Here is a 22096-nt window from a genome sequence, read left to right as displayed (position 1 = left end):
ATAATATTCTGAGGGAGGAGGAAGACTGCTTCCAGCTACTCAGAACATTTCCGTGAAGCTAAAATGACATTATTTTGCATCTAAGATGCCCCTGTTCTTTCACTATACTTCTTACACTTCAGCAGAGTTCCTACAATTATCTCAAACTGTGTGTATTGTTAAATCTTATTTTTGCCTACAAATAAAATACCACCTATAAAAAGCAACCAGAGGAAAACATGAATTCTAAAATCATATAATTGAGTTGGAAGAGACCTTTTAAGGTCATCTAGTCCAACCCCCTGCAATGAGTAGGGACATCTTCAACTAGATTAGGTAGTTCAACTAGGGCTGTCCAGTCTGACCTTGAATGTTTCCAGGGAATGACTAAGGTTTTCTGATGACTACCTTCATTAAAAAAAAAATGAAAGATTCATTTAAATGGTCAAAAAGTCTTCAAAGAAGCCTAAAAATGCTTTCTCATGAAACAGAAGAAAGCTTAATTTGGTTTTGTTTACTGGAGAGAAAAAAAAAAAAAGGACAGAAAAACAATGACTTGCTAGGGGAAGAGGCAGTCTGAGACACTAGAATGTACTTGAAAAGGCTGGAGCAGAAAAGAGCTGTGAAAAGAACCATCCCAACTTTGAGTTTTATATTTTAACACTTCAAGCCTTTTTGCATAACACTCTGATAATCTTTTACAGCATTGTTTTATAAAGGGTACTTAGAGACAAAACCTGCTTTAGGGAAGTAATTTTCTACCCCTGTCTCTTGCTTAGCTACAGTTTATTTTTCAGTCCCACAGAAAGTAGCACCAGAATTTTGAACAGGTTTGTAAATTCCTAACAGCTGACCTCTAATGAGTGTTTGTATCACTTCTTTGTGTCCCATCTCACAGGCTCGGAAAAGCGGAGTGTGTTTCATGACATCCAAAGCATCCACCTGTGCGTTATGTTCCAACAGCAATTTCACTGTGCTGACATGGCCAGAAAGGGCAGCAGCATGTAAGGCTGAAAGAATAAAGCAGTAGGAAAAACAAGTCACAATGCCATTAGCTCTAACCAGAATAGTCAAAATTAATTTCAAGCATTTTGGTAGAAAAGGTGTTTTGCAACCACACGAAAGTGAAGAATTGTAACAAGGGATCACTAACCATATTTTCTTGCCTTATAAGCAATAAGCAGAACTGCCAGCCCTGAAACATGTGTCTGACTTACACGAATATGCATTTTAACTTTAAAACCACCGAGAGTGGCTTACAAAGAGGATTTGCGGAAGGTTAGCAGCTTCTGATTTAGAGAACACAACATGACCTACTTTTATCTCTCTTCTGTGTCATTTCTTACATCACCCTGATGAAGATGAAACTGCCCACTGCTAGTGAAAGGAAGCTTTCATTATTTAATGTTCTCCTAAAAATACCTTTCTTATTTCTCTAAAATAAGCAAAGCTGTCTCAATTGAAGCTAATTCCAGAGTACTAATGTCCTGGGTTCAGCAATAGCTTCAGCTGTTCCTGCCCCACCCCCTTTTTTTCTGTTTTTAGAATTACTTAGAGAAAATTTTACATAAAATTATGTAGCAAGGCCATCACATCTCGCACAGTATCTGCAGCGCCTTTTTTTTTCTTCAGGAAAAAGAAACAGATGATGGAAAACCAGATACTGCATTTTGTCTCTTCCCTACAATTTATGAATCCTGTTTGTATAAAAACTATGCAAGTTGATTCTGCAGACTCCTACTCTTCCATAGTTTTCTTTGCCCTCTCATAACTTTATCTCTGAAGTCTAAAGTATCTAAAGTAGCTCTGTGTTATTTGTTGGTTTGGACTCAGTCACTTCCAGACTTCAATGAGTCCAAACCAACAAATAACACAAAGCTATTTTAGATACTTTAGACCTCAGAGGCAAAGATGTGGTGTCCTACAACTGAAGTTGCTATTATTGCATCACACAGCATCTGTCAGCTGGAGTTGAGGAAAACGTTGAAATGCCAGTCTGACCAGTACATGGTTCTTTCTTGAGGAAACGAGGATTACACACACCAATGAGATTTCAGACCCATGGAGGACACATATATTGGTGACTTCACTTACAATTTGATTTTAAAATGCTTTGGATTATTTCCTGTAGTCAGCAATTGAATCTGATCATCTACATTCTCATACTGCCTTATGTGTAGAGTATTTCACAGATGACAAAATCAAAATAATTCAGAATGAAAATACACAACAATGCAATTCATATATGTGTACTTAGTAAAGTGAATCCAAATTTCCCCATGAAATTTCACAAAAATCAATCTTCGCTGAGAATTCAGCCTGCTTAAGCAAGCAAAATGTGAGGCTGTAAACAGTAACTACATGCCTCTACTTGTTTAATGTTAAAGTAGGCAGGGTCAGAATGAAGCAGAGGCATTATACAGAAAGGCACACCATGAAGGCCAATGCTAGAAGGAATTGCTTCTTGAACCATGGCCAGAATATCAAAACAGGCTTTCTGTATTTGCCAGCTAATGGTATCAGCCTCACACAGCCTCTGAAACAGTAACCCAGCATAAGCTGTTACACAGGCACTACTAAAATGCACAGGTTGTTCACACTGTCCATGAATCAAAACCAGCTGAAGTGTGTTGCCTTAAAACACACACTCTCAAAATTAGTGATAGTACCTGGAATTGTGATCCAGACAAATGAGGTACTTCCTACAAGAACTGGGGTCACAGCCAGAGACATGTGGAGAAGTGCTGCCTTAATAACTGAAATCATGCCTTTAAGATGACACTGATGTTTAACTGTTATATATCCAGTTAAAAAGCATAGGGGCACTTATCACACTAATGAAAAATATCTGTAAGCAGCAAGATCTGCAGTAGTGATGCAAGTGGGTGGCTATCAGTAGAAATTTGACAAGAATGAGACTCCCTGCCACGCCGTACATTTGGATGTGCCTGGTTTTCATGGTCTGGCCTCACAGTAAACTCTAGGTTCTGTTTTCTGTAACTGCATTTTTTATGAAACCAAAGGCAGTAAACCACTCCATCAGATGACACATGGGGTGTGTATAACAATGCAATAGAAAAAGAGCTGCTGTGTCAGCTTGGCCGGTTCTTCCCCCCATCACTCATTCTGACGCAGGCATCTTGTTTCGCACTTTGTGCTCAATATTTTCTTGTAAGCCAAATTTTCTGTGATGGAGTCACGGTGACTGAAGAGATTCTTCAGCCAGCTGGTCACAATAGGCCCTTTGTTCAGCCGACAGACAGAGCCCTCTCCATTGTACGCAGTGACGGCAGAACTATAAAGCTGCCCCTGTAATGCTCCTGCAGTGTTGATCTCGGAGAAGAAGGAAATTCCTTTCCCTTGGTGTCATTCTCCTACACAATACAGAGAGTCTCCATGTTCTAGCAGAGCTGAATGGAGAGCTTGCTCTTTTTAAGTAAATGCAAAAGGCTGTGTTAACGCAACATTATAACTGAGCTTAACTGAGTTGGCACACAGAAGTCAGAAAAACACAACCTTGAACTCTCCGAAGCAACTGTATCCCAGGCAGGGTGGCATCTATGCTATTTTCTATTAATGCATAGTTTCCCGTCGGAATACAACACTTTTTCCCTCACCAAAACTTGGAAATGATTAAGAACCTTTGGGAAAAAAAAACAAAAAACAAGCCAGGTCTGAAATCAGAGAGTGATTTACTGGTGGGCTTCAAGTTTTACAGCTCACTATAATAAAGCCCATGATACTGCACATGCTTGCACAATGGTAAAGTTCAGATTGCTTGACAGCAGGCGATGAAAAGCATAGGTCCCTACTTTAAGACTATTAGTGTGTTCTGTACCAGAGCAGTTTCAAGTAATGAAAAATCCATTCATTTCCTTGGATTAAAAGCCCTACAAGAAAATCAAGATTAAAAGGTGATTACACATCACTGCTATGAAAGGTTTAAGACTGAAAGATAATAAACCCAACCACCTGAATCATTCAAGCATGAAATCTACACCTGAGTAATTTCAGAAACACAGTATGTGATACTGTGCAAAGAAGAAAACCCTTTGCAAGGAGGTTTTGCACAGTGACTACATTACAGCACCTTAAGTTCTGAAAACAATACTGTGAGGTATTTAAAAGGGAACTGATAAAAGACAAAATAAGACTAAACCTGAAGAGTATGTAGTCTGTAAAACCATCAGACATGAAGATTGAGATTTTATTTGTTGCACTTTTTTAACCTCAAGAATTACAAACTATCATAACTTGGAAAAAATGGTATTTTTGTGTGTTAATTTGTAATGAAAGCAAGAATTTAGATAGTTAAATAGAATTTTATGGTAACTGTACTTGGCTTTTGGTGTAAAGATCCACCATATGAAAGTAATATTCATACATACTATCTTTCAAATCCTGAACAACGCAACCCAGACATTGTGTTTCTTTACCATTTGTATGTTATTTGAAGTGTGGTCTGAAAAGAGAAAAGTCGTTAAACTTGTATTCTTGTTTTTTGGTTGGGGTAGATATACGCTGCAAGTTTCCTAAATCTAAGCATGCACCTTAGGCTAGTTTGGGTTTATGTCCAGCCAAAAGATAATGCTCAGTATACTTAAAACAACTGTAGTAAAATTTATATAAACAAACACTGAAATATACATTCTTGTTTCTTCAAAATAACATAGTTTTCTTTACAGGAGAAATGCCCTCTACTGTATTATTCATGGGTGTGTGCTCTAGCACCTTGGCTATCACCTTACTTCTTATTATACCTAAGTATTTGTTTCTGCAGTTAACTTCTAAATTTGTGACCCGGCTGTGACTGGCATAGGGTGGTTCATAACCTCAGAGTTTACCCTTGCAGACCCTGCTACCAAACCCCTCCAATTTATGCCCAGTATATCCACATTCTTGTGGTTTTTATTCAGATATCAGCATATTATACAGCTCCCCTACTTTTACCTGTGTTTCCAACACTGTTGCACATCCTTCAACACTTGTCTCTGTCAGAACCGTCACTCTGTTTTTGTTGAAAGTATTACATAGGTACAATATTTCTACCAGAAATTCTTATAACTTTAATAAATTAAAGAAGATAAATTCACAGTTGCTACAGGAAGTTTTGAGTTTCATGACCTTGAATTCTGAAGCACTGCACTGCACACCTATCTTTTCCTTAGAGCAGGTAATGGAATAATAAATTTGGAAGATATCAAATTTAATCTCATCTGGACAACAGAAGTGCAATAGCTCTAATCTAATATAATGACACTACCTTTATAAATAACTATGGTACTTATGATTCTCATTACAATAATTTAGTCACTTCACTAGTTAGTTTGCTCTATATTGTTTCAAAGTATTTATTTATTTACAAATACATTTTTTAACAGGCATTTTCAGAAAGGGCTTTTTATACAATTATATTTAATTTTATTCTCCAAAATGCCGGACAGCTCTTCCTTTCCAATGATTACAGGTCTAACTAAATAGGAGCATAGGGATACATTTCTTCTTCTTGCTATGTTTCAAATTAACTGGTTTATTTCTTTCCCACCAAAAAGCAAAGAAGCGACTTACACACATAATGAAACTAATGAAGAAATATTTTTAGGATGAAGGTAGAGATCCAGAAGAGATTAATATGGTTTCTAACAATGTTTTTTATTCAGTGGAAATCACATTAACCTAAAACATCCTGTTTCTGTAAAACATCTTACCTGTGCCAGCATATTTGTCTGTCATATTGATATCAATATCCAATTTTAAAGTCAGCATAGTCCTAATGACATCATCACTGCCTTTGCCAGCTGCCCACATGAAGGATGTTCTTCCCTCAAGATCTGAGTCATCTTTTACAGAAGGATGTTTCAAAAATACTTCAACTGTTTCCTGAAAAGACATACTATTAAAATTAACATTGAAAGGAATCTGTAACAAGAAACTATTGTTCTCATTTAGCTGTTGATGAAGCAAATCAAAGCTTCATTTTTCCTTTTTATGCTTATACAGAGTAATAGCTCAACAGGAGGACTGTATTGTCTGCTATGCTGTTTTCCTCATCAGTGATATAATGCATGCTTAACTATGACTTTATTTCATACTTTTTTCTCTTTAGTGTCAGATACCATGTGTTCATCGTAAGGAAGTAAAAGACACTGCAGTCACTGCAAGGAAAGTAATGGGAAAAATATTATCAGCTTATCAAAGCATTACTCTAATACTATGATGCTAAAATAATGGTTCTCCTGACACATTCTTTTGCTCCAGTTCTAAATATGACAGCACATACAAATATTTTGGTTTGCTAAACTAAATAATAATAACAATAATAATAATAATAATGTACTTTGGAGGCAACAGAGCTATATTTCCTAATATTTAATAATATCAACATATTACAAATTGCTGAAATATCAAAATAATTTTTAAATGTTCTCTTTTAAAGAAAATCTTTACATCAGAGTCCAGGTTTTCCACTATAACTGCTACACTAAAATATATAAAATTTAAATCAAGGCAAAATAATTACTTCTTCAAATGCTGTATTCAGATGAAGCTCTTAACCCACTTGTTTAACCTGCTGTTCAATTCTTAGTAAGCCACACAGAAAGGGAAGGGAAAGGAAATCACAACTGTTAGAAAAAGAACTAGGGGAAGTTTTTCCCTTTTCTGTCTAATGCCCTACAAAGGCTGTGTAGTTAACAGCTGGTAAACATCTCTTAACAGCCACTGATAGGCTTGCCAACAAAAGCTGAAAAAAAGTGGGTTTCATTGTTTTCTTTTTCTATTTTGGTATAAACATTATTTTATCCTTTTCCCTGTGTGACCCAAAAATATTGCTATCACTGCTCTGGATAGGATGAGAACTCCTTGGCTCTAAGGAATCAAATCCTTATAATCACAAAGGTGTTTAAATGTCCAAGTCCTACTGACTAGTTTGGATTTTTATTTTAACTACTATTTTTTATTTCATCCCTTGAAAGAAACAGGAAATTTCTCCCTCACATCAATGTGATCTAAGATACTAACAGCTTCATGAATTTGGGTATAAAGTCTGAATTATCTAATAGTCTCGTCTTAACTACCCGTTTACTGTAAAAAGGTCCAGCCAGAAATAATGAGGAATGGAAGCATTAAGCCTTCCAAACAAACCAGCATGTGTATATAGCTTTGTGTACTCACACTGACCATCACTATCCCTCAGACACAAATGGCTACTCATTAGGCCAGCAACTCAGCACCCTACCAGTACTCTGCACTACTTGAAACGCTGCAAGTGAAAAGATGTATGAAGACTGGACCTTTTCAATACTAAGGTACATACCCTAAAAACATAAATTTTATTTTTCCACTAAGATTTAGCAAGATTTCTTCAATCACTCTTTCTTTCTAGAGTTTTTAATGGGAGAAAGTGAAAGAAAATCCCACAGTGATTTATTTTCAAAAATAAAGTTATCATAATTTGAAAACAAAATGAAAATAAAGTAGAACAGGATGGTTAAGAAATCGAAAACCAGAAGTATTAATCTGTTTAATTCTACATGTATTCTGTCATGAAAAAATACATGTATTTTATTTCTATTAAACAACTGGAGAAAACAAAAACAATAAAGCTGAAAAACAACAGTAAAGGAGAGAGGTAAATATAGATCATTTCATTCTGTACTATTAAGAAGCTCTGAAAAATACTTTTCCTTAGGTAATAATTTGGGATAAGTTAGTCTTAGTGAACAAGTTCCTCATATAAATAAGTGCTGGCTAAGTCTCCTCAGTCTTTAAACACCTAAAATGTCATATTCGAGTAAGTAAACCACAGAAAAAACAGAGTAAAGAATAAGACATCGAGTTAAGGGAAAACTGAAAGCAAAGCAAATATTTATAATAAACACAAAAGAACAACTTTCTTTTTCTTGTTAGGGACTAAGAAACATCACATTTTAACTGAGAAACTGCCTATGCAAACTTGGGTAGTCTGAAGAGAACAATTTGACTCTCAAACAATAAATATATCAATGCTACTGCCAAAACAAACATGGATGTATCTCCACTCCGTTATTTGACTATGTACATGGAATGCAGTGGTGGGAATTACTCAAGGATTTGTATGTAACTGAGAAAAAAAAAGCAATTAGTGATGCTCAGAAACAATCAGAGTAGTAAGAAAAGAGAGCAGCCAGAGACATAATTTGAGCACACATAAACAGGGGCTTTTGGATACATCACCAGCTAAAAAAAGCCTGCAGATGCAAATGAGACTCTCCTGCCTGATTCTTCATGTAGGATGGGAAACACTATGTTCATTGTAAGTTCACAAGATTATAAAGAATGTCTGATTCCATCACCTACTCTATTTCCCCACAAAATCCTAAATGATATCGTAGTTTGGTTGGCTTGTAGGATCAAAAGGTAGCAACATAATGAAGATATTTCATACAGCTGAATCAAGCCCAGAGAAAGAAAGCCAGCATGAAAAATCATTTTTAGGAATGTAACAATATAGAAAAAAAAAAATAAAAAAAGCATGTGGAAATAATCACCAGATTTTAAATAAAAACATTCTGTCTTTCCCATGAGTCTGACTCAAACTAGAAAGAAGGGCTTTTAAAAATCAGAATTTTAGGCATGTGAGTCAGACTTAAACTGTGCATACCACATAATGGGAAATAATCAGCACCAATTAAAAAAATCCCTAAAAAGGTGTAAATTATATACAGAGATATGCTCCAATAAAAGGTTCAATATAAAAAATATTTGTTTGATCTTTCTAAGACAACTTCAGAAAAATCCCCATTAAAACTCCAAAACTCACTCTCACAAGGAAAAAGAAGTTGACAGCTGTGGCATTAATATACATTGGTCAGTTTTCTCTTTCAATAGTACTTCTGGATTTGTTCACTTGAATGATTCCAAGGGCATCGGAATATTACTTGTCTTACAGAAATTAACACGTGGGTATGCAAGAAAGATCCAAATCAGTACTCCTGTTAAGAAAATGCTGCAATATGTGCTTCATAGCTACATTAATTAGGCACTAAACAACCCTTTTTGTAAACGGTTATGAATAACAAAACTTAGATGCAAGTCCTCAGCTTACTATGCATAGCATAACTCAACTATGAGAGGCAGAGCAGCACGAAAAAAGCCTTTGTAAGTTCCAGTGCTTGAGAACTGCTCCTTTAATAGCATCTATGACCAGCAATCATTAAACTGGTGAGTTTTCTACTTAGCTTTGGAAAAAAAAATCTCAATTCTAGGAAAATATAAGAATTTAGGCTGAGAAACCAATTTTCTTTGTTGTCTGACTTTTAAAATATCTTAAAAATATTAAAAAATTAAAAAAAACCTTTTCAAAACATCTCCTTTTCATGGAGAACTGTGACAACAGGTACTCTGCTTTGAGAGACAACGGCTCATTCATTATAGCAAATATTCATAAGTTAATCACTTTGAAGACAAGACTGGTTTGACTGGTACTGAAGCAGCTCTGCAATTCCCCATACAGGTGATCTTACTCTAGACACTTACAGATTTTGCTATAATGAGCCTTAAAAAGTGAAAGCACTATAAAATAGTAGGTGCCACTCTGCTTTCTACTGAAGTACCTAAATGATTATTGTGTGTTCTGGTGAAAATATACAGAGCAAAGGGTCTTTCTTTTTACAGCAATTGAGGTTTTTAAAATGTGGGTTTGATAGTTTGAAATTAACCACATTTATATCACATAACATAGGAAAACGCTGAATAAGCTTGTGCAGACAACACTGGGTTTATAGGAAACAACTCAAACAGTTTGCTACCTTGCAAGTATTTCAGCGAAATATATTTACTTCACATTAGGGTATGTGATACTTACAGCAAAGTTGCTCTGTGCTGCATAATGTAGGGGTGTTGCACCTTGACTATCAGATGGGATAGTTCCAAACTTATTTCTTTCTAATAAGAGATGGACAATCTGTGCATGACCTGAAATAATATAATAAAACCACATAGGTATTGAATCCTGAAGTTAAACACTTCCTTATTAAAAGAAAAACAAAACATAAACCAACAACAACTACAAACAACAACAAAAAAAAACAAACCAAAAGAAAATGAACAGACTTTGAGGTCTAGGTAGAGCACTCAGTATCTAACCTAAAAACAGAACCCAGAAAATTAATCATGATTTACTGATCAGAAGTTCCCCATGGGCTTTGCCACCTAGAGACCTCATCAAGTTCACAAAGGACTCTAGAGGTCCTGGCACATCTTCCCCCGTTATTCCACATTGATTAGACAATCCATTTTTCCAACAGACAAAACTTCTCTCTTAAATACAATCAATTTCAAAAAAAACCAATAAATTTTGCTTCTTGGACTGAACCAAGTGATAATGACTATTTCTTTGGAAGAACGATCCTATCACACTTGAAATGTTTCACCATTTCTCCGTAAAAATTCAATATCCCTCCTTGAATGAAAATGCAAATCTGAGCACACTCTTTTTTTTTTTTTCCTTTAAATAAACATAATCAAACTACATGTATATTGTCACCGGAGTTACAGTAACTCGCTCCAGTGAGCAATTTGATTCTTTTATTGGCGTTCTTTGTCTACAGAGTCCCAAAGGGTCACGGGGATGAAGCCTGTTAAAAAAGAAAGTGTTTGAAGATCCTTTCTTTTTATCCATGGTGGTACATGGTGGTTATTTTTTTTTTCCTCCTGCACACAGGAGAATGAAAAATAGGACATTAATTTTCCAAATAATTTTATTTTTGTGCCTGTCATTTTGAGTTGCATTTCCCTGTATTTAGATTATTTATATTTTATCAGGGTTTTACCCGTTTCGCACAGATGCAGTTTTGTAACCTGTAAAACCCAACCATGCAAAATTCACACATGTAATTTACACAGCCTCTAAGTCTCTGGATAGCAATCTGAACAGAAAAAAACTTAATCTGAATAAAACTTCCTGTCAGATCTGATTAGACTGTCATAATGTGTCTGATAGAGAGCTTGTAGTAGGAGTAGAAGCGCCAGGTCTTCCATTTTCTTGTTGTTCACTTGTGGTTTCTTTTTGGGAATCTTAAGTCACTTGTCTATTTTGTGAAGGGTATTTAGGTAAAACTAGATAATACAATACATAAATCCACTTAACTGGATACACATAAACTGCAATACATTACAATAAGCTGAAAGCAAAGAAATGACTGATGATGCCACTGCCAAGCCCTTCACATCATGAAGCACTCACTTCCCTCAGGCACCTCGCAAACCCTATGACTATCTTACACATGCACCAGTGAGTGTGCTGGTATCAATCCATATATTAAACATTTGTAAAGTTTTCTTATTTTTCAGATAAAAATAATATAAACAGAAGTTCTGATATTTTCTTTAGGCACTCCAATGGACTGTCTTGCATACACACTGGGATGCGCATACTCCACTTCAGACACTACTGCTCTCAAGTACCACTTGTTTTGTTTTTTTTACCTAAGAATAAAGTCACACATGCAAGAACATCTCAGTATGCTCTAATTGCCTGAAAATCATGAGCACATATAGCATAGGGAAGTAACGTACTTTACAATGCTTTGGAGAATTTGAAGCTAAAAAAAAACCCAGTCTACACACAAACTTCTAATTGTGGCCTAGCAGAAACTATTATTGTACTAAGAGATTAGTCGCATAATGCCAGGCTGGAATTAAATAAAAAACAGACAGACAGATTAAACACCACAGTCAATTAATTATAAATTATACAAATACCCGGTGGGTGAAGAATGGATTGAGAGCAGCTCTGAGGAGAACGACTTGGGGGTGTTGGTTGAGAAGCTCAATGCGAGTCAGTAGTGTACACTCGCAGCCCAGAAAGCCAACCATGTGCTGGGCTGCACCAAAAGGAGTGTGGCTAGCAGGTTGAGGTAGGTGATTCTTTCCCTGTAAATCCACACTCAAGAGACCCCAATGGGAGTCATCGCAAGGACATGGAACTGCTAGACTGAGTCCAGAGGAGAGCCATGAAGATAGTCAGAGGGCTGGAGCACCTCTCCTATGAGGACAAGTTGAAAAGGTTGGGCTTTTCAGCCTGGAGAAGAGAAGGCCCAGGGGAGACCTTAGAGCAGCCTTTCAGTACCTAAAGAAGGCTGACAAGAAGCTGGGGAGGGACTTTTTACAAGGACAAGGGGGAATGACTTTCAACTGAACAAGGGTAGATTAAGATTAGACATTAATGAAGAAATTCTTCACTGTGAGGGTGGTGAGGCACTGGCAGAGGTTGCCCAGAGAAGTTGTGGCTGCCCTATCCCTGGCAGTGTTCAAGGCCAGGTTGGATGGTGCTTTGAGCAACTTGATCTAGTGGAACATGTGCCTGACAACGGCAGGGGTTTAGAACTAGATGATCTTTAAGGTCCCTTCCAACCAAAACCATTCTGTGATTCTATAACTTTAGCACTGTCCAGTTTACCAAGTAAGGCTGCCCAGTGAAGGGGAGTTCGAAACAAGTTGTCATAAGATGTCACATTGCAGCCTTCGTAAGAGGTCAGGACATCAACAACTGCTACATTCCCATCAGCAACAGCAAAATGAAGAGGAGTTCGTCCTTCATAATCTTGCCAGTTAAGCAGAGATTCTGTAGGTGCAGCTTCCTTTAAAAAAAAAAATAAAAAAATTAAGTTGAAGAAAAAGCTGTATACTCTTCACAGGTTTTTTTTTGTGCATGTGTCTGATAATAAAGAGATAAACTGTCCTTGTTTGGTACAATATAGCTCTACAACCAAAGACTTTTGTCACAGTACAAGCTATTTTCAAGTATTTCTTATGAAATTTTATTCTTAAATTACTGTACAGACCTAATTTTCAGTACATACCCTGTAGTTCTATCACTGTTGTGCAAGTGGCTCCTTGCACAGATCTTTAAAAGACTAATTCAGACTCTTGTGGAAATAATTAGATCTTCTTAATTGATTTTCGAAGTTGAACACAACACATATATCTTCATATTTTTTCTCCTAGGGTACTCCCCTTTTCGGACAAGTTCATCTTATGGCTTTCATCATAATATTTTTCTAGTATTTTTAAACCATGTAACTATCAGTATTTCTAAAGGACTTGTCAATGCCTCTAGCTGACAGAAGTAAGTTAAGGAGCACTTCTAATGAATGCATCTACTTGTAATGGGCTTAATTTTGAATATAAAAATCTTTTAAAGTATTGTGATTAGTCATTTGATCGCATAACATAGCCATTAACAGATATAATTTGACATTTAATCACATTTTCTTAAAAAATAAATTACTTTCACATAGGCTCCTAGCTATATAGTTTCATATTATGATAATTTCCTGTCTCATCAACTTTTTTCTAGACAGGTTTCTCTTCATGTCTTTCTTTCTCTGGCAAAAGAACACGTGCAAATAAAAGAATATCATCTTAGCATTGCAGAGATCTCCACATGGCAAATATCATAAAGGCATAAAGGCCATGAAATACAAACTTTAAATTTCACTTTCCTGATAAAAGAGATGCATCTAAAGAATATGGTAAACAATAAAACAATAGACACTCAGAATGCAGGAAACCAATCATTTAGAGCAGAAGCAGAATGTTGAAACAGGAGCTTAAATAAACTCTAGGGAGTGTATCTCCAGCAATTTAGTTGTAGGAACCCTGTGCAAAAGAAAAAAGGAATGTAGTCCTGATATACTTAACTTCTAACACTAGAGTGGATTTCAAATCATGAAAACTGACAAGAATCCTCCTGAAAATACAGAGCCACACTGCATCTGAAAATATACTTATGAAGGAAGACAGAGATTGTAATCAGTGCAACTTGTTAACAGTTAAAGCAAGTTCCTGATCCCTTTCTCATTAAACTTAGTGAAATTTTGAGTTTCACGAGGTATATAGGCCATAAAATCACCTGTATTTGCATTATTTGAAATGCAGTAACTGTTACATAGAAAACAAACATCTAACATTGAGAATGATAAATGAAGAAGCAGAAAGCCAGGAAATTACAGTTATGGTTTCTATACAATATTAATTGACCAGGGTTGTACATTCTGTATGTTCTATTTAATAGATAAAAACATAAATACATTTAACTGTATTTCCTAAGTACAATATGGCTAAATTAATACTGCAGTTGTAACTTCAATCTGCAATACCCCGAATCATTGATTCTCATTGTCTTTCTAACAGTGTCAATTTAAACCTCTAATAGTTGATTAATGTAAGTTTTCTAAAGTTAAAACCTCACATACTTTGCACACTGTACGCAAATGCTAATTAAATTGCCTCACATATAAAAAAATGCATCAATTTTAGATTTTAGTAGCTAGCTATGTTTTGATGAAGAAAAAATTAATATACTTAAACATACTGTAGGTCATTATTATATCTATCTAGCCAGTAGTACAACAGATAATCTATTAAAACCAGAAAAAACCAATAAATATGAATCTTTTGACTACAACTGTAAAGTTAACATTGTTACACGCACAAACCACAATAATCAAAGCATGAAAAACAGTTCTTTGAATAAGCATTCAAAAGCATTTATCTGAGTCATTACAGTGAAAAGTTTTGTCTTCCCTAGCTTTAATAATTCTCAAGAGAAAGCTAACTGATAGTATGCTTACTCCATGTCTCCAAAGAGCTCAGCAGGGGGAGTAAAGAGCCGACTACAAAAATTTGGAAGGGATCTTTATGAGAATCACTTTCTCAGAATGACTAAAAATGAATGATGATATGCACAGAAGTTATTACTGAAATTCCAACTCAACCACTGGAAAACCTGCTTGGAAAAAATGCACAAACAAGGAAATAAATACTTCTTCACTTCACCTGCAATTTACTGATGTAATCTGGACAGGTAATTTTTTTAAAAGCACAACAACATATTAAACACATGATTCCTAAAACTCCCGTCTCAAAGACACTGATGTTGCTCAGAACATCTCCTCATAACCAAACTGTTATTTTTGCAAAACGATAAAGAATCTTTTAATGACAAAGCTACTACTTCTACTGCTTATATTCTAGTGTAAAAGTACACGTGTTCTGAAATTTTGGCCACTTTAACTAAAATCTTCTAAACCTTTTTCTGCCTATTAAAGAGCATAATTCCTTTAGATTTTAAGTGGTTTTGGTGTCTAACTAGCTATAACTAAACTGTCATACTATATTAATATTTTAAGCACAATACACAGAAGAAAGAATCTACACATTTTTTCTGTGGTAACTAGAACAATGGAATTGTAGGCAATATGGAAAGTGTTGTATAAATAAATATCATGTCTCTTACCATGAAGAATAAATAAAGAGAAGAGATACAAAATAGACAGAGAGTACTAAGCAGTTGCTTCCATCATATTAATGGAACCTTATTCTGTTCTTTTCTCCTTACATCTTCCCAACGTTTTCATGTAACCAAGCATTGCTGAATCTGGAAAGGTGGAAAAGGAAGTTGACCATGAGAGGTTCTCCAGATTAGAGTTTCCCTCTACTTCACATGTTTACTCTCCAAATATGTCATGATTTCCATTTTTGCTGTATTTCATGGATTTCACTATTAGATACAATAAATTTGTGTGTGACTGTCACCTCTGCAAACCCAACCTATTTGTTCAACATTCAGCTGAGCTCTTTTCATTATTATTTTGGCAATTCCAATGGGCTAACAAACATCAAACAGAAAGACGACCCTTAATTTTATGAATTTATAAACAGGAGACAACAAATGGACACATCCAGATGGCAAAGCATGGAAAAACAAGAGTATTTTTCAGTATCATAGCCTGTGGTCTTAATAAAACCAACAGCTTAACTTTTGTCAAATTTTTGTAAAGCAGCACCAGAGAATTCTCAGTAGGACACTAGAGAAAAATAATTTTGTGGGCAATTCTTCCAGGGTTTTAAACATAACATGAGAGAAACAACAGCAGTGTTGTTTTTTGTAACTTAGCAGACAACAGAGGTTGCCAGTGCAGATTGACGTGAGGTAGATTATCCATGTCTGACTGCTATCTGAGCAACAGCATATAGCTTACTGCTTATAGCACTTTATCATGAAAGCAAAGACAAATGGTTTGTGTTGGAGGTAATTGAAAAAATGGAGAGGCAACAATGACACAGAGTTGTAGGCAAAGGCACTGCTATCACTACTGGACAATATTCTCATGAACTTAGAAATGCAGTTATGTGAGTTAAGACACAAAACGACCGAAATTTTAACTGTATGGGTATGTATGTTAGAAATATCATACAGAAAGGATGTGAAAAACTATAAAGTTAACCTGGATGTGAAGACCTAAAGAGGAATGAAAAGATGATACTTGGGCAACAGATCAGGAACTGGGCAATATGGAAAAAAAAAAGTAGCTAAGAAAGGAGGGGAAGATTGTGAACTCTGCTAGGTAGACATCTATCAAGACAAGTAAGAAAAACACTTTGGTTTGGAGATAAGATCTTACTGAAGGATTAAACTCAACAACAGATTGATAATGTTTCTGCATCATCATCTTTTACAGCATATTCTGTAAGCTAAATTGCTTTTTCATTTAAACTTGCTATTATCTCACTCCATCAATAAGCATATATAGTTATAACTATATGAAATATAATTTGGAATATATAAATTTTGTTCATGCATGAAAAAACCTAGATGGAATAAAGAATACACTCTTTTAACTGTCAGATTAAAAAAAAAAATCATCAAAAACCAAAAAAAAAAAAAAAAATGGACATGATCATGATCCTGTGTTACTCAAACAGAATCTTCAAGAACACCCTCAGTAAGGAGACACACATTTTTCACCTTCTTAGTACATGGTTGGGATGGAGTTAATTTTCCTTGCAGCAGCAGGTATGGTGCTGGGCTTTGTATTTGTGATTACAACTGTTGATAAGACATCCATTATTTTGGCTGTTACTGAATAGAGCTTGCACAGCATGAAAGATTTCTCTTTTTCATGCCCTGTCCTGTCCTGTCCTGTCCTGCTCCCCTGCTCCCACCAGCAAGTAGGCTGGGAGTGGGTGAGAGACTGTGAGGGGACACAGCTAGGACAGATGATCAAAACAGACCCAAGCAATATTCCGTACCATATAACATCATACTCGTAAGAAAAAAATCTCTGGGGGATGCTCATGGCTACAACATTTGTCTTCCCAAACAACAATTAAGAGTGCTGAAGCTCTTTATCTGCTCTCCTGTGAGTGGCTAACATCTGTCTGCTGATGGAAAGTAGTGAATAAATTCCCTTTCTTGCACACAGCTTTTACTTTGCAAACTAAACTGCCATTATCTTCATCCACAAGTCTTCTTGCCTTCTTTCTATTTTCTTCCAGTGTTGCAAGAGGGAAGTGAGCGAGTGGCTGTGCAGAAGTTACACTGTTGGCTGGGGTCAACCAACCACAACTTTTAAAACCATTTACCTGGACTATGTAACATTTGAAAAAGTCTGTATTTGAATACTGCAATCCTTACCTACTTTTCAGCAGATTTTTTTCTCTAGTGTGGCAGAAAAGTACATGGTATATACAAACTGAAACTTTGTGACAAAATTCTGTTTGTGACAAATTATTTCACAACTCAGTCCAAATTGCAAGTATCTTGAATAAGCAAAAGTAGTAACCCTCCCCCCCCCAAAACCTTAACACCAGAAACTTCTCAAAAACTATTTTCATACTAGAAAACTATCAGTAATTGTAAAATTATCAATGTGATTTGCAGAAAAGCAAAACAGATATTCATATGCCACACAAGTTCACAACTTGCAAGCTAATCAGGCAAACTGATGTGTAAGTCATTGTAGTTGGCTTACAATCAATATCTGCCTACTTCTGAAAGACAAAGATATAGAGAGACTGTTGTAACATGAGAGAAAAATTCAATTGAAACCTCTGCATCTTTCCATGTTAGTGAAGTTCAGAGATTTCCACAGAATAAAAATCAACATGAAGATCAAGCTGAACATGTGATTTCATTAGAACTGTCAGTGTATAAAATGAAACTGAAATACTGAAGAGAGAGAAAATATGCCATCAAGAAAAAAATATTAAATCTGTACACAAAAATATTTGGAAAGTCTCTCAATAAACTGATCATAGGCAGACTGGTAATTGAGCAAATACTTCCCAGAATTCTGACTTGAAGGACCAAATAAGACTTTTCAGTACAGTTAACTAGAAATAAACTTTCAAATGATGAAGAAAAGCCACACAAGAAAGAAATCAGTGTGCAAGATGCAACCAAGATGAGTAATACAACTGGCCATTTTAACTAGAACTTGCAACCCCTTCCTCCATTCCTTATCTCCAAAATGAATAGTTACATCAAACTAATTAAGACAGTATGTATATAATCCATAAGTTAGAGCAAAGATATTCACCCACAGAACTCAAAAAAACCCCTCTCAAGACAGCAAGAATATTTCAGATGATTTCTTAGAAAATTCTGGAGATTAGGAAAAGCAAATGATTTCATTATCAAGGAGTCAGTGGACTAAAATAAGAAATTTCAAGAGAAAAAAATAGACTTCTATCAGAGTACAGTAATAAATACAGAAAGTGTTACATATATAATAGGCTTTCTTACCAGAATACACTTCACTGTGTGAATTGCACTAGGGTCCTTGTTGTTCGCTGCCCAGTGAAGTGGGATTTTTCCTTCAATATCAGGGATTCCAATATTTGAATCATGTTTTATGAGAAGTTTCACATGCTCAGGGTTATTGTAGTAGGCACTCCAATGCAGTGCAGTTTGCTGGAACACAATATTCACAAGTTTTACAAACATGATGAAAAATGAGTATAAGATGAAAGTTAAAGTTGGTTAGAACCTGAAATATGATTTAATTACATTTTTACAGAATGAAAGAGAAGATCACCTAGTCCAACTCCTCTGCCCAAAGCAGGGTCAACTAGAACAGGTTGATCAGGATAATGTCCAGTCAGATTTCTAGTTATCTTCACAGAGACTCCACAACCCCTCTGGATAACCTGTTCTAGTGTTTGACCTCCCTCACAGTAAAAAAAATATTTTCTCAGGTTTAAACAGAATTTATTCTATTTTAACCTGTGCCCTCTCGTCTTTCACTGGAGACCAATCAGAAGAGTCTGGCTCCATCTTCTTTACTGCCTCCCATTATGCACATTGGTAAGATCACCCCTGAACTCTCTCTTTCTGAGGTTAACCCTTTGCAGATCTCTCTTCAATTCCTGACTACCAGTGGCTTTTTATGGGCATTATCAGTGTTCACAATTACGTGAATAAACCAATGTGTGGGGTTCCTTTAAACAGCAAAATGTTGGTACATTAACAAGCATTTCATTTATCAGGCACATCTATCCCAACTGCCAAGTAACAGGGTGTTGTAAGATACAGAATGAATTTTATTTCCCACCTCTCTTCTCCCCTGACCCCTACAAATTATTTTGATTTGAAAACAGAAAATAACTGCTGCACTGCTGCAGGACATCTGTGTATAAACCTACAATACCCTGGATTAACATCCTTGAACAGTGAGATAGAACGTATGAGTTCACTATGGTATCCCTAACATCTCTGTAAAGGAAGAAGGCAAAAAGGAGCCCATTTTTTGTGTTTGTTTCTTTAAGCTGTTAGTTTAGTACCATGGTGAGATAATATGATAGCACAACTTTTTTGTCTACTTGGTAGTTTTCTGGAAAAGAGCTCATTCTAAGACATAACTGCAGGGGCTTCAAGGAAAGGTCTGACAGCTGACACCACATACAACAACATACAGCATAGCACCATAAAGCATGTTCAAACCATCACAGCCTGTCAGGATTTGAACTGAAAAAAACTTCTAGCAGTAGAAATTTGCAGTAAGTTAATAAATACTATTTCTTAAGCAGAGCTAATCAGTATTCCTAGAAACTGACAGTTGCAGTGAAAACAAAAACTTCTGATTACCGGGAGGCCAACGTAGCCTTGGTTTACTGGCTTCTCTCACCTACATCTGCTTTTCAGCCAGTTGCCTACATGGAAGTGAAAGACCTCCCTCGCGTTCAGGAATTACATTTGACAATCTTGATGTGCAAGTTGCAGTAACGGAAACTAAAAAACTTTGTGCCTAACAGGGTCAAACTTGTTGGACTCTGTCCCTGAGACCGCCTTTAATCAACCTGAATTCCATCTTTGCTACTGTGACTACTCATGACACAAAATGGAATAAAAGTGCTCTGCATTTTGTGGGAAATCTGGCAATGCCTTAATACTGCCTTGGAAATCTGCTAAACAACAGGCAAGGTTCCTAAAAGGTTTTGGCTGGTTTCCATTTACCTTTGTCAATTAATTAACATGGTCAGGAAGTCAGCATGACCTCTCCAGAATGACTATTGTAATTATAGCCAGGGTTTCCATGATACATGTTAGAATATCCTGGAAGGCAAACAGCTGAGCGCTAGGCCACAGGCTGGTTCAACTCCATTGTCCAGAGAGGACAGAAGATTCATTTGTTGGGAACTGGGCTTGCAGCTGTCTTATCCTGCTTCCTAGATGATAAAATCAGATAAGGGTTTCAGAGTTTAAGCAGTTACATCACTAGGAGTCCAGCCTCCTCTTACTGTGACCTCTTGTGGTAGAATGGAAACCCAACACCAGCCTTGTCAAGCCGGTACACTGGTTATCAGCGGTTCCAAATGCACTTCATCAGGACACTCCTATTTGAATCAGTGACAGATTAGAGGCTGGTGGGGAGAGTTTTCTCACCAGCTCCAAGATCACTTATAAACTTCAAGGGACCTACCTGCCCAACCCTCAAAAAGCCTCCAGCAACAGTAACAGTTCCAGTTCTACTCCACACCATACCTACTTTGCCAGTGGTAGTTACATAATTGCTTTTTGGTTTTCCTTTTGCTATCCACATTCAGTGTCCCACATTTTGTTACCATATCCTTGCAGGAAAAAATTGCCTTAGAGAACATTTCTATCTCTGGGATCTTTGAAAGAAGTCTCTTTCAGATTTCAGAATACACAAACTGCTCAAGCAGACAAAATTTAAACCAGATATTTCCAGATTAATAGGTCTGCAATAATTACTAAAGATGCGTCTACTAAAGGCAATGTGATCATCTCCAAAACAGGACACACAACAAGCATGCCATCAAGAAGGATGAATCTGTTTAGTTCAAAACATATGTGGAAACACAAGAAATGCTTTACCTAGAATGTCAGTCTGGACTGCCTGAAAATCCTATGTCTCTTCATACTCTACTAATAATGTTAACAGAGGCAACCGCTTCATATCAGTTTTAAAGCAAGCATTGCTAAGCACTCCAACTTAAGAACTACCCTAATTTGAGCACCTAAAAAAGAATACAATTACTATATGCTAAATAACTTTCCTCTTTTAAAATGGGTTAGTGTGCTATTACTGTGGACTGGCAGTACCCCTCTGCATAAAAAGTAACAGTAAATCAGCTCTTTTCAGAACTGTATCACTTTCCTTCTAAGATCTGACATCTCTTCTGCATGGTCATTTTAATGCTAGTCCTTTTTAACAAGCATCTGAAGCAGCCTGGTTATTTTACTGATGTGGTAGAGCATGACTTCACTTTGCAAAGGGACATGAGACAAGTCATGACAACATATGTATTATATGATATACCTGGAAAGTCAGTTCGAGATTTCCTGGCCTTTGAAGCAACTGTTGTCAATACCGATACAGAAAATTAGTCTGAAGGCCTTTATTCTAAGAAGGTAGTAATGTAAAGCTCTGCAGATAGTAAGATTACATTTTTTCCTGAGGAAGTCTGCAGTTTCACAAAATAAATGTCAAAGTGGCTAACAGGTGGTCTGCTTCAAATGAATGTCTCATGCCAGATCAACTTCATCATCACATCCCTCTCACTAAATGATACATTCATGGAAGCAACAGTGCATATGCATTGAGAGCAGACCTTCTGCTGCCACTAGGTCCATTTTAATACAATAATAACAACAATAACTTGGTACTTTTTATTGACCCTCTTAGAAAATCTTACTGATAAATGGCATCACATTCTATCCCAGGTAAAAAAGTCATCTATGACTAGGGGACTCTAAAAATTGTCCCTTTTTAATTACAGAGATACAGAAAAAAAGACAGTCACCCTGACAGACTTAGTCTAAGGGTAG

At 36.2% G+C, this 22096-nt stretch overlaps 1 protein-coding gene across 3 annotated transcripts in view; it reads right to left on the bottom strand.

Moving 5' to 3' along the window:
• INVS (inversin) overlaps nucleotides 1–22096 on the bottom strand; it is an 85120-nt gene that overhangs the window by 27146 nt on the left and 35878 nt on the right. For 2 of the 3 annotated variants that reach the window (XM_057423048.1, XM_057423049.1), the window contains 5 exons: nucleotides 18551–18718; nucleotides 12419–12599; nucleotides 9824–9933; nucleotides 5688–5859; nucleotides 834–989 (listed from right to left, as the gene is read on the bottom strand). In XM_057423048.1, the coding sequence (XP_057279031.1) occupies nucleotides 834–989; nucleotides 5688–5859; nucleotides 9824–9933; nucleotides 12419–12599; nucleotides 18551–18718 (787 nt within the window). Of the gene's footprint in view, nucleotides 1–833; nucleotides 990–5687; nucleotides 5860–9823; nucleotides 9934–12418; nucleotides 12600–15259; nucleotides 15401–18550; nucleotides 18719–20260; nucleotides 20473–22096 lie in introns of all 3 variants that reach the window. The other variant, XM_057423050.1, reaches the window with a different exon arrangement.

This window comes from Pezoporus wallicus, unplaced genomic scaffold (genome assembly GCF_028554395.1).
Source record: "Pezoporus wallicus isolate ANWC-B61680 ecotype Strahan unplaced genomic scaffold, APGP_CSIRO_Pwel_v1 contig_749, whole genome shotgun sequence".
Lineage (NCBI taxonomy): Eukaryota > Metazoa > Chordata > Aves > Psittaciformes > Psittacidae > Pezoporus > Pezoporus wallicus.
This window is presented reverse-complemented; position numbering and strand designations above follow the sequence as displayed.